General features: G+C 38.2%; 1 protein-coding gene across 9 annotated transcripts in view; it reads left to right on the top strand.

The window, feature by feature from the left end:
* Positions 1-14150, top strand: part of PDE4D (phosphodiesterase 4D) — an 807734-nt gene that overhangs the window by 591383 nt on the left and 202201 nt on the right. For 7 of the 9 annotated variants that reach the window (XM_005556956.4, XM_015451424.3, XM_005556961.4 and 4 more), the window contains 2 exons: positions 5871-5944; positions 11030-11079. In XM_005556956.4, the coding sequence (XP_005557013.1) occupies positions 5871-5944; positions 11030-11079 (124 nt within the window). The remainder of the gene's footprint in view (positions 1-5870; positions 5945-11029; positions 11080-14150) is intronic. The other 2 variants (XM_065546289.1, XM_073993476.1) reach the window with 1 other exon arrangement.

The raw sequence follows: 14150 nt of genomic DNA, 5'->3' as shown, positions 1-14150 counted from the left end.
TACTTGAAAATAGAACTTGGAATATAAATCAACTCTGTATAATTTATAGGCATATCTGATGCCCAAAAATAATCCCATAATATATTAAGACTTTGCTTATGATTAGCTAAGTGACTCACAATACCTTGTAGAGAGTGGTCATTACTCAAGAGGCTGCTGATTTTTTTTTTTTTAAGTGACTTCATCACGATTTTCACAAATGGCCTTTTACTGGAGTATAAGACCTGGAAAGCCCCACTAGAATTAAAAACAAAACAAAACAAAAAACTGTTAAACCCTGAAGAGTTTCACCACTGGTAGAGCATCTATGGGGAGGTGGGTAAGAGAGAAGTCCCAGTGAGTACGTTTAAGTGGCCTTCTCTTAAACCCTGTTGGACGTGATTGGCATATTTTGCTGACCCAATAACTAACTCCTCAAATTTTCTTTAATACAAAGTAGAACACTTACCACTTAACGGTAAGCGCTATTTTAGCATTAACTATTTAAAACTAAAAACATGAGATATTTATGTCACTTGAAGTGATACCAATCTAATTTGTCCTGATATATCATAATTGCTTTCACCAAAGGACAGAAAACAACTGATTTTAGAAAAGTCACTCAGAAAAATATTTAGCCAAGTAGGCCAAAGAATTATCCACTTTTCCTAGCATGCTTTGAAGATTGGAATTTTACACTAAACTCTAATGAAAAAGCTATGCTTCTCAAAAAAAAAAAAAAAAAAAATGAAATAAAACCTTTTTGCATAAAAAGTTTAGAAAAATAATAAGAAAAAGAAAAGGAAAATTTTCTAAAATTCCAAACCCCAAAATAACTACTACTGACATTTTCCTTCATACCCTTTAGATTTATTTTTCTGTGCATATTTTCTTTCCTATGGCTCCTAAAAATGGCCCTCCCCTGTCGAAAGTGTTCGAAGATCCTCTCTCAAATCCATCTCATCTTCTGCCTCTTCTTGAGAACTCATTTCTTTATGCCTGAGTCCATCTCCAAAACACAAAAGGATCTCTCCCTGGTCTTTCCAAATCATGGTTTCCTTTGACCGTGAGAAGAATAAAATCCTAAAATAGAGGAGAATTCAGGAAGCCATGCAAAGATATACTGAACATTTTTGACCAGGCTAAAGCCTGAAACATCTTGGATAGATGTAATTTTCAGAAAGGATCCTATAGTATCTCTCCACAGTCTATCCCATTGTCTAAAACACTGTCAGGGCTAGAAATTCTTGCTGGTGTTTAACCTAAACTCTTTTCCATCTCTGATTTCTTATGCTTTCCCTTATAAGCTCAGAATCCCTTTGGTCCTCAGAGAAAGTGACAGCTTTAAATTTTTTTTATTTCAATTGTTCAAGTATTCTCTTGTGTTTGTTTTGAAATCTTTTGGTGTGGGTGTTTCCTTAGGCACGAAGGCTAGAGAGGAATCCCACTGGAGTGCACTCAGCAACTGACCGTTTTTTCTTGGCCAGAGTTATTGGGGGCCAAGGAGCACTAAGGAGGCACAATGCTGATAAACTGTAGGAAACCCTTCTCTGCAGTCAGCTGCCTCCGGACTCAGTGATCCCAGGATTTGTGACACAACTACCCTGTAGTAAAACTCTAAGTTGACTAGAATTCTCATGTGGAAGTGTGTAATGTTAAATGAAGTAGACTCTGATGAAAGAGAAAACAGGGAAACCCAAGCATTATGCTGGATCCCTGGAGAAACCCTCACATCTTTCAGACTAAGGAGATATTCCTGATTTGAAAATACAGAGGCAGGAGAATAACTTGAACCCGGGAGGCAGAGGTTGCGGTGAGCCGAGATCGCGCCATTGCACTCCATCCTGGGGCACAAGAGCAAAACTCCGTCTCAAAAAAAAAATAAAAATAAAAAAATACAGGGTAGGAACAACAACTACATCTTTTTACCTTTACTCTAACCAAAGTACAGCACCTGGGAGACTTCTAGGATAAAAAATGCAGTAGTTATTAATACTATAGAATATTACCATTTAATTGGTAATAAAATATAACCAATATTCTCATATCCCTGCCTGTCCCTCAGCCACTTCACCCAGCAGCAACAATCTTGTGGCCTCATCACCATCCCCAAGCTTGCAGACTGTGCTAGGCCCTCCCTGCCAGGCTGTGAAAGAAGATAGTCACCTCGTTTCATTTGGTGCTAATTTTTTAACTTTTCTTTAGCCTTAATTAGTTTAAATTACAGCTACTATCTTCTGGACATCTAAGTTCTTTTTACGATCGAACCGTATAAAATTGTCTATCAACCATTTCTGGTGTACAAACCAGCAATTTCATACGGTTTAAACAAAACATAACTTGGAAAGAGATTTTCTTTTCATAAAAATGACCTTTCTATTTTGTAAATAAGCATAATTTGACTCCAGCTTTTTCCGGAGGTAAGACCGAAGTGATGAATCTCTTCCAGCGCGGGTTGCCGCTGTCTCCACCGCGGGTTGCCGCTGTCTCCACCGCCAGTGGCACCTCCACCTCATGGTCTGTGTTTTACCGCCATCTAGTGTTAGCAAATGTGTATGGTTACGAAAAACAATCCTCAAAACCATTTATTTTCCTCTTTTTCTTAGGCTATAATGTTCAGCTGTTTAAGTGTTAAATGATAACTGCATTTTCCTGCTATTTTCAGTGATTCCTACTGTTTAATAAATGTTTAGAAGCACCTAAGGAGATCCGAGAGTAGTGTATGTAAATAACATTGAATTCTTCCCCATGGGCCAATACATGGGCTAATAATCTTTGTCTAAAATTTTTCTGTAAAACTACCAGTATTTCTTTCCTAAGGAATATATATTTCTCATGATTCCCAATGTATTTTTGAAATTTACTGGCTATACTTTTGCTTGGTGGGGCAGAAGAGAAAGAAATGACCTTAATTTTCTAACCAATGAGCTCTGTGGAAGAAACCTCAGAGACCTTTTTGGTTAGCAAGCATTAAGAAGTAAGGACAATTGTAAAAGGAGCATTAAAGCTTTTACTACAGTTCTTAAAGAGTCGAATTCAGGGGAAGTGAGGGCTGCCCTGAACAAAGCAAAGATCAATGAAATTTTAATTTAGGGGCTTCAGTAAAACGGTTTATAGTTCTCCCCACAGCCTACAGTAACAGATGCTCCCTCTTTGTGCCCTGCAATGAAAGTGAAAGCTTAAAAGACTAACACAGTGATAACAGTGATGACGACACCAAGAGTCAATCAGCGAGGCCCAAGACAACACCCCCTTATAAGATTTGTCTAGAAATGTTATTTACACTTCTGCCAATAAATAGCATACATGTCATACTGTAGAAGATAATAGTTAACACCAAACGTAAAATTTATAAAATACTGTTTGTCCTACTGCAAAAAATAAATAAATAAATAAATAAATAAATCCACACACACAATAAATAATCTAATACTGGCATGCATAGGAAATAACTTGTCTACCAGGTTATTTATTGCAACGGTGTTTGTCAAAAATCAACTTTAAGACAGAAAACCTAAAAGCTGATTGCTAGTGGCCAGGCAACTGAATGTCTGAAGGAGAGACTGGTAGACAGATTTCTTTTTTCACTTTTTATTTTGAAGTATTTCATATATATAAGAGAATATAGCTGGTAATTATGTAAAATATAAAGAATAATACTAAAATGAACAGTTTAGGAAATAGAACAGTATCAGTATTTTAATGTCCCCTGAATGTCCCTCCCCAGGTTAATCTGTTTCTATTGCCTCTTTTCAGAAATAACAATAATTTTGATTTTTATCTCAATCATTGAAGGGGAGACTTTTTGCTTTGTACTCTTTTGTTTAAATTCTGAAGCATGTCAAGATATAAATTATACAAAAATAAATTTTAAACTAAAAACCAAGACAAAATAATATTAAATTAGATTATTTATTAAATTAGTATTATAACAGAGGCAAAAACTCCTCTACAGAAATTTTTCTTTTCGTGACTGATGTTTCCTTTCAAATGGCCATAGAAAATAAGTTGCCTGCAGCTCTATGCCTATTTACCCAGCTGTCAACTGCAGTGAACTTAACTATTATGTATGGGAATAAAACTCTCAGAATTCTGGAGTTAAACATTTTGCCTAGGAAAGGGATCAATTAGCTGGTGCAATGATTTTATCTTAAAGTATTCATTAGTGTGTTTGATATTCACTTCTTAAAACATAAATTAAGCCTGCATGATTTAATGACAGTGGATCATTTATCCGATTTACTTCTGCATCATTCAATATTTCATGCCTAATGAAAGACATCGTGGTCTGATGTCAGCAGTTGGCTATTTGAATACTCCATCATAGGCAGCGTGACCTTTCAGAGCTGTGGGTTGTTTATATGAGATAATGAGCCAGGTTTTTCCAGTGACTGAGTTAATCACGGTTGGCTTCTTAGGAAGCAGCATTAACTCCTTTAGGGGAAAATGCTGTACGTCACTGTCCCAAAGTGTACACAGCTCTCCATTGACTTATACAAACGAACATCAATTTCATAATCAAAAACAACAACAACAAAACAGAGTCTGGGACATTTTTGTCTTTAAAAAAAAAAATTAGACTGATTTTAGTCTAGGTCCGTGCCAGATGAAAAATTTCTGAAAACAACTCTGGAACCCTTGGAGCAATTAAAAAATTGGACTCTTGAATTACCAATGCTAAGCATTAAGTAAATTTCCCATGTGCATGCCAAGTCATTAAGTCAAAAGTAACGCTGCCATCATGGGCTAATATTGGCTGAATGCTTTCTATTTGCCAGGCACTGTTCTTGGCACCAAACCTGTCATTCCATATACTCCTCACAATTCTACGAGGTAGGTATCACCATCCCAGTTTTCCCGGTTAGGAAGCTGAGGTACAAAGAGGTTGCATATCTAGTCCAAGTTCACACATTTACTACATAACAGAGCCAGACAGTCTGGGTTGTTACATAATACCTACTCAGACATTTGGAATCTGTGTTTTACATAAACTTAGCACTCTAGCTGTCACCCAAATCACCTATAATCCCATCTAATATGGGTTTGACCCTGGGGAAACTTGCCTATTTCAGGAAAAAGAGAGGAGGGAAGAAGGAGAAAAGGCTCTTGGAACCTTCTCCTAGGCTCACTTCCAGTCCGTTGGCTACTTTTTAGTTCCACATGGAATTAGAAAAAGTGACTGTTAGAGATAGTGATGCCTATTGGTCCTGCCTTGTCATGTGTGTGGGCATGTTGTGTCTATGTATTCATTTAGTCAACCAATTTTTATTGAGTATCTTCTGTGTGCCAAGCATTGTGCATGTACAGGGCAGTAGCATTTTACATAGGAAATGCATCCCTGAGAGTTTCTTACAATGCACAATTCAGATAACCTTAACAAAAGAAAGCAATGTCTGCTTACTAGCTAGAGTAGCCATGTAGCAAAGGTAGAAAAACAGTTTAAAATTCACTTCACTTGACAACTTAAAATTATGGGATTCTTAATCAATTTTTGAAGAGATCTGGGAGTAGGGAACTTTTTTATCCCTAAAGTGAGATTTATTAGCATTTTATATTATACTATTTGAAATGTGCATAAAATGCAATCATGTTATCTGTATATCGCCTGGAATATTGTCTTGGTGACTAAGGAACCCAGAAATACTGTGGAAACTGCTGCTACTGTCACCATATTCACAGACAATAGGGAGAGATTTCTGGAAAATCCCTGCAGTCTGGCCTCTCTGGATTTCCTGTGGATACCTACAAACTTCACTAAGTGTTGGGAGATTCTTTAGTGGTATATGAAACTAAGTTTCAAGCAATATCAAGTTTTCTCTTAACAAACCATTTTCAAGTGTATTTAAAATGGCCTTAGTTCAAGAAGTTTCAAGAATCCTTTCTTGTTGTAGGTCTTGGCCAGTCTGCGAACTGTACGAAACAACTTTGCTGCATTAACTAATTTGCAAGATCGAGCACCTAGCAAGTAAGATATCCTTTTTTCCCCTCTTTTTGCTGAACTTTTATATAAGTTTTCTCAACTTGATTGAACCCAAGGCAATATGTTAGACTTCTCTGTGTTGTTGCCACGTTGTCTAACCGTGTATACTAAGTCATATGATGTCCTGTTAATTTTCTATAAATACTTTGTGGTGATGGTTCTAATATCAGAAATGAAGCAGTATGACAAATAAATATGGTGATTCCATCTGTCAGAAATCATCTGGCATGATCAGTCCTCTGCCCAGTTATTTACACTCAGGGTAACTTTATAGTTTTGGCTTACTTCATAAATTAACCGTGGGTGAATAATCTCATCACACCTTAAGATCAGCTGAAAGTCATCCTCTCAGGACAACGATGATTTGGAGAAGTGACATCTCATAGCAAAGACCTTTGATTCTCCTGCTGTTACTGACTTTCAGATCAGCAGCATTCATGGAGCAATTAATAGAATAGTGGTTTATATGACAACAGGGAAAGCATTTGAAAGATGGGAAATGATTATCATTTCAGGTTCTTGATAAAGGCAAAAAAATCTAAAAAGATAAAAGTAATTTTTCAATATTAAATGGAAAACTGGTTTGCTGTTATTTCAATGTCCTTTTTTTTAAAAAAAAAAGTCTGTTATTAATAAGAAATAAGATATTAAAATACAAACTTCAAATAATTTTCCAGAAGGAATAAAAACATTTAAATCAATATTAAGAGGATAGTGAATATAAGTATATTATAACTTTTTTTTTTTTTTTAATGGAGTCTTGCCCTGTCGCCCAGGCTGGAGTGCACTGGCGCGATCTTGGCTCACTGCAAGCTCCACCTCCTGAGTTCACGCCATTCTTCTGCCTCAGCCTCCCGAGTGCCTGGGACTACAGGTACCCACCACCACACCAGGCTCATTTTTTTGTATTTTTAGTAGAGACGAGGTTTCACCCTGTTAGCCAGGATGGTCTCGATCTCCTGACCTTGTGATCCGCCCACCTCGGCCTCCTAAAGTGCTGGGATTACAGGCGTGAGCCACCGCACCCGGATGGAACTACAACGTATCTAAGTGTATAACATTTCATAGTAGTTAGTACTTCTTAAAAACAATGAAAAATCTGAACTTTCCATTTCATAATAATAAAATTGACGTCCCAAATTCACAGTTTTTATTATCAAAAATAGCTCTGGTCATTATTCAAGTACTTCTTGTGATAGAAAAAAAAGTTTTAAAAAATCAATATAAATGTAACAATGCAAGTTATTGGAATGGAACCCATTAGATTCTGTTTTTCCAGATAATGAATTTTCACAGTCCTATTCTCTCAGCCCGAACACTTCTCATCTTCTTCTTCCTCTCTTCATCTACTGAGCTAATTGTCATTCATTCTTTGGATTGCAGCTTAAATAAAATTCCTTTTGGAGCACTGCCCCTGGCAATACCCAACATAGACACACTCACAAGCCCTAATCAAAGTGACGTGCCTTTCCATCTCTGTCTGGTTGTACCTTGTACCTGATTCCTGTGTTAGCACGTATCTCTCTGTGCTCCTGTTGCCTGTTTGTCTACTGGGATGCTCCTGAACACTGTCAGTTCCCAGTGAGTAGGAATGTAGTTGGTTCACATTTGTATTCCATGTGCCTAGTATAATACAGAGTCTTATCAGTCTGCAAAGGCCTGTTCACTGAAAGGGTAAAGTAGTAACTCAGCATGTAAAATCTGAGGGCATGCTTTGAGGTACCCCTTCATTACCAATCACATTTTCCATGTAACATGGCCGCACAATATCACACTGACCTCAGCGGCCCCCTTGGGCTTTGGGGATTTGGTAGCTTATAAGATCAGTCACCTCCCCCTTAGAAAGTCTCAGCTCTGCGGAAGAAATGAAGTTACTGGTTGTCACTCGCAAACTTTTTAGTCTTGAATTTTACCCGGGAAACTGGGATTTTTGTCTTTAAAAGGTGAACAAGAAACTCCGTTTATGCTTCCTTTATATATAGTCACCTGGATACCAGCATTTAAATCTGTGGCAGGCAGGCAAATAGTTGATCAGTCAGGCTCCAGAGATGATCTGAGGCCTGTTTCTTTGCAAGACAGAAGTTTTCAGCTGACATACAGGGACAGAACAGATTGAAATGGCAAGGAGGAGCTAGAAGAAAACAGAAAATCATAGCTTAAGCCTGAACTTCCTCTCTGCCTTGACAATGCCCAGGGTGACATCTAACCAAACAGTGTTATCTGGCAGACTCTAAGTAAAGGCCACTGTGGTCTTCCTTTTGGTCAATGCAAATTTGTGCCTCCATTACTGATTCAAACCAAATCGGCTTCTTTGGGTATCAGAATAGTAGGATTCAATCTATACACGGCTAAACTCAACTCTGTTCAGCGAGAACAAAGTGCTGTAACTCTGCCTCATCACATGATGACCCTGGAGGAACCAGAACTTTCTCGCTAGGCACTCACAGAGCCGCTAGAACATTTCCAAGCTCATCCTTGGATTTTGTGGAAGGCATGTGCTGCTTTGCATAAGCCACTTTTTTTTTTTTTTTTTTTTTTTTTTTTTTTGAGACGGAGTCTCTTCACTCTGTCGCCCAGGCTGGAGTGCAGTGGCATGATCTTGGCTCATTGCAAGCTCTGCCTCCCGGGTTCACACCATTCTCCTGCCTCAGCCTCCAGAGTAACTGGGACCACAGGCGCCCACAACCACGCCTGGCTAATTTTTTGTATTTTTAGTAGCGACGGGGTTTCACCGTGTTAGCCAGGATGGTCTCGATCTCCTGACCTTGTGATTCGCCCACCTCGGCCTCCCAAAGTGCTACGATTACAGGCATGAGCCACTGCACCTGGCCCACACATTGCTGACTTGTTAACACACTACTGGTTCCTGTCACCTTGGGTTTTTTGCTTTTGTTTTGCCTTTGTGATTTTTTATTCCACAAGTGAGTTCTGGCTCATTTGTCATTAAAGGAGGTATCGATGCAACCCTGGATCAAAGGATTAATATTTTCTGCTTGCCATTACCTGTTCAGATATCAAGTTCCTGAGTGCCAGTTAATTGTAGGATTGATAGTAAAAGGAGATAATCAGTAACAAGTCAAACATTTGGTTTTCCAAAACTGTAGAGTAGTGTAAAAATATTAATTTCATACCATTCCCAGACAAAATCAATGGTTTCTAAATTTTCACAGAGCAAGAACTAAAAAGGAATAATCAGGATATCGATTATTTGAATGATAAACTCTTAGCAAGAAGGTAACATGTAACACTCTGTTCTGCACAGCAACACCCCATCTCTTAAAAAAATAAAGTTTTATTAGCCAAGCATGGTGACATGCACCTGTAGTCCCAGCTACTTGAGAGGCTGAGGTGGTAGGGGGAATCACTAGAGCTCAGGAGTTCAAGGCTGCGATGAGCTATGATCACACCACTGCACTCCAGCCTGGGCAACAGCCTGGGCAACCCTGTCTCAAAAAAAATTTTTTTTAATTTTAAAAAGAAGAAGATAATTACTGGTATATAGACCAGAGCTATTTCAGAGCAGTTGCTTAAAATATTAACCTTTTAGTTTATCGAGTTTAAATTCTCCCCATTTTTCCCCTAACCATTTTATTTTATAATTAAAAAAACTAAAAGAATTCAGAAGTAAAATTTGGTGCATTTTCAATCAAACACAAAATTTTAATCACAAACTGATACCAATAAACTTAAGAGCAATGAAAGGGAGCCAGAGGCTGAGTGGAACTAGTGAGAATTTACAAAATCCCAGGCTGCTTTCCCCAAGTTTCCCGCACCCTGCTAAGAGATTCATCATCTCAGCAAGGCATATTTGAAGAGCCTGATGCTATCGGCACATATGTGAGGCTGTGCATACAGGTTCCACAAAAACATCTAAAACTAAGGCAACAAAGCAGAGCATAGGCCCTAGGATCACATTCATTTAGTTCAAATCTCAGCTTTGTTACTTAAAACTAGTTCTTCAAATTCTCAAAGTTTTGGTTTTGTCATTGGTAAAATGAGAACAATGAAACTTACTTCCTTAAGGCTTATCATGAGGATTAAATGAGATAATTCATTTAAAGTGCTTATTTTGCAATGTCTGATCCACAGGAAGTGTTTATTAAGTGTTAGCCATTGGTAGAGGCAATATATATATATAATTATTATATACCTTATATATGTATCAGACATCTTTGAATGTATCTAAAAGTTTTTTAAATCATTATATTTTAAAAGCTGTCAATTACAAGTAATAACTTTATAAAGTTATATTTCAAAAATGTTGATGGATACTTTATAAATGATATTCTTTTCAACATAATTTATTAAGCACTGACTGAATACTGGATGCATTGTACTAGGCTGTGTAGGGAATATAAGTTAATCAGACAACATGCTTTTTTTTTAACTTCAAGGGGTTTATGGTAATTTTGTGGAACTTGGCAAACATCTGAAAACTTAGAGAATACAAGATAGAATTTATTTAAGTACCTTTGGCTTAGAGTATTTCTAAAGCCTCTACTATATCTATTTGGACAAGCCATTAATATACCTCTCTAACAAAGATATCAGAAATATAAGAATATAAGAAAGGAAATATAAGGAAACAGGAAAAAGTTCAAATAGCTTCTCTAATTATAAGATAGTTTACAATAAATCATTCACTTCTAATAATGTACAGGCAATCATGAGAATATATGCCAACAATAAAAATTTCTTAACCCTGCATTAGGGAAAGCAATTATACATTGACTGCTTTTTCAGATTCAGAGTCTGTACGCCCTGGCTTCAGTCAATAATATCAGTAAGAATTTCCTCTTCTCTCATGTCCCAGTGACACTTACATCAGCTTTATTTACCCCAAGTCAATCACTGTGAGATTTTACTGTTTTCTTTTTGGACATGTGTGATCTGAGCCATAATACAAAGAACGCCTAGGGACTTGTCTGGCTAGTCTGAAAGAAATCATTTGCATGTCCAAACTTAAAAATAATTCTTTAAAGTAAAAGGCTGTATCTGAAATGACTGAGAGAGCGATCAAATCAACAAGCCCCACATATTTACTGCTTTGTATTTTTCTGTCTTTGTCAGAAGATCACCCATGTGCAACCAACCATCCATCAACAAAGCCACCATAACAGGTAAGAAAGATCTGGAGCTTATTCTTCATGTGTCTAGGAAGAAACCATTTCTGCCAAAAGTCAATATAACACCAACACCAATTTCATGCTGCAATTTGAAAATGTTAAAGAAATAAATTCTTTCTTCTCTACATTATCATTTCTATCATTGATCTCACAAATTGTCTAAGCTGTTATGTGGAAAATTTTTACTGGTTTACATTTTTTTTTACCAATGTACATTATTTTTAACCATTTAACTATGTGCTTATACTCATTTGAGCATTGCTCTGGGCATTTGTATTTTGAGAGATGGTGTTACTTTCAAGTCGCTTCCCATTCTGGTTCCACACATGTGTTATTAGCATGATATAATATGTCATCATTTAGTTTAATAAGAGTGAAGGCATAAATAAAAGGAGTAACATGTTGGTTCGTCAATATCTCACTTGTGTGTAGGAAGGAACATTGTTTCAGTAGTCCAATAAAGAACTGAGAGAGCTGAGAAGAAACTCAGTTTGGGAGGGGAGAGAAGTTAATATACAATACAGAAAAAAGTTCAATGAGATCAAAACACAGGGATCTATAAATGTTTGGGAAAGAAAAATAAGAGGAAAGATGAGAGAAGTCAAGTGCATAAAAATAAAATTATCTCAATTCCTATTAGTCTGTTTTAGGCACAGAACTTGACCCCAACTGAACCAAAAACAGAATGCATGATCTCATTTTGCTGAACCTGAAACCAAATTGAACTCTTTTGACTATTTCTTGAAACCCCAGTTGATTCATTAAAATAATGGCCTGGAAAAGAAAACCTATGTTTTCTAAAATTGTTACCAGAAGAAAATTAGCATATTCTCAAAACTAAAACATTCTTCATTGGATTCAAGTGTCTTCCTTTAGCTCCAACCTATAATGTGCTAAGGAGCTCTTATTAAGTTATTAGTGAGTACACTTTGGTTGGAATTTAACTTTATCTTGTCCAGATGTCTGTTTCTGTTTGTGGACACCACATTAGAGTTGATTCTGGTATCATTGTTAATGTCATCTTTTCTGAAAGTCATCAAGTGGAACTTATATTTCAATGAATGTTAAATTATTGATTCTCTTCTTCATGTTTCTCTTTCAAAATATTATTGGTGATGACTTCCAGTTATCATTTTATAGTACATATATGGTTAACCAGTTTTGTTCTTGATATTGATCAAGAAATGAACAATAGGGCCAGGAGTGGTGGCTCACGCTTGTAATCCCAGCACTTTGGGAGGCCGAGGTGGGTGGATCACTTGAGGCCAGCAGTCCAAGACCAGCCTGGCCAACATGGCGAAACCCCATCTCTACTAAAAATGCTTAGCGTGGTGGTGAGCACCTGTAATCCAAGCTACTTGGGAGTCTGAGGCAGGAGAATCGCTTGAACCCAGGAGGCAGAGGTTGCAGTGAGCCAAGATTGTGCCACTGCACTCCAGCCTGGGCAACAGAGTAAGACTGTCTCAAAAAAAAAAAAAAAAAAAAAAGAGAAAGAGAGATGAACAATAAAAATTCCTGTATGCTAAAATAAATACTTTGAGTAACTGATTTCTTCTGCCAAAATTCAAATTCAATATAAATGAGGCTAAACTGAGTTGGAGGTGTGCTCTGTTTCTAGGCACTTTCCTATGTTGAGGTATGGACAAGCCTACATTTATGACCTTGTACCTGGGGCCTCTAGTGAGAGAAGCCACATGGAAGCTGATCTTCATGCTGCTTCAGGCACTAGATCTGACCCCTATCAAGAGGGACTACCCTCAACCCCCAATTTTGTAATAAGCAAGAACTGACATTGCTGTTTGGGCAGAATGCAGTGCCATTTTGGTTCCTGGAAGCTTTTTTAGCTTGAGGTCACGTATGAGCTGGCCTCACAGGTGGAGCAGCATTCTGTCTCCCAGAAGAGCAGCATCAGGTACCAGTGGAAATTGTTGTGTCTGACAACAGATGGTTGGGTGCTCAGTGGTCAGGGCAGCTGCCCAGCCACCCCAGCAGATGCCAGACACAGATTAACAGGAGAGAGTAGCTACACTCAAGGGGCACAGACTTGATCTTAAGTATATGTGACAGACCTCACAGAAGCTCCTAGAAATGTATACATAGTAAGGGGGCCCTGGAACCATACCAGAGGGAATTATGAGTCACAGAAATTAAGAAATTAAGGTGAATATGGCCTCATTCATACCCTCAAGCTCCTGACCTGAGGCCTAGGGACAAGGGGGATACAGAAATACCTTATCTAGAAAGGGAAACGAATTAACTGTTGTTACCACTCAGTGCCGCTGGGCTCCTCACAAAGCACAACCAGAAATGAACTGACTAAAACTGGGAATTCATTTTTCTTGCCCAAACGTAGCAAACCAAGGTGGGAACATGGCATAAGGATGGAGGGATGAGGGCAGTAGCAGGGGAAGGTTCCCCATTCTGAGCCCATTTTGGAAAAAGTGGGCCTTTAAAACCTCAGTACTAGTAATAATAATAGTGGTTGAGACTTTGACTTTAGTAAGATTTGAGACACTCAGAAAAGGCAGTGCTTGTGCCTTTCCTCCCTCCGCAACTGACCGCTCAGGCCCCACCCTCTAGGCTCACTCCCCCTGAAGTTGGAACCTGGCTGTACCTTGGCAGTAGTCCTGGGAAGGGCAAAGAAGTGTTAAAAAGAGTCAGTGAGGCACCCTTAAGATGAATGAGTTCCTATTGCTAGGGGTCAGACCTAGTGCCTGGAGCAGCATGAAGACCAGTTTCCATGTGGCTTCTGTCACTAGAGGCCCCAGGTACAGGTTCACAAATGTAGGCCTGTCCATCCCTCAACATAGGAATAAGGTCTAGAGTAACAGTATAGCCTAACAGTTAAGTTCCTGGCTCATCCAAAAGGCTGCTAAAGCACACAGCTCCAAGTGCCTCTGGAGGGCAACTCCACAGAACATCACGATATGGTCCCCCTAGAATTGTACCACGTGTTTGCTTTGCCTGCCCAGAACTCAAATCATGCTCTATCATGAGAGCTTTGTGGCCCTGGGCAGGTTGCATACCCTTTCTCTGCTCAGTTTCCTTGGCTGTAATATAGTGAC

Source organism: Macaca fascicularis, chromosome 6, assembly GCF_037993035.2.
Source record: "Macaca fascicularis isolate 582-1 chromosome 6, T2T-MFA8v1.1".
Lineage (NCBI taxonomy): Eukaryota > Metazoa > Chordata > Mammalia > Primates > Cercopithecidae > Macaca > Macaca fascicularis.
Note: the sequence above shows the minus strand (reverse complement) of the source record. Positions and strands in the feature narration are given on the sequence as shown.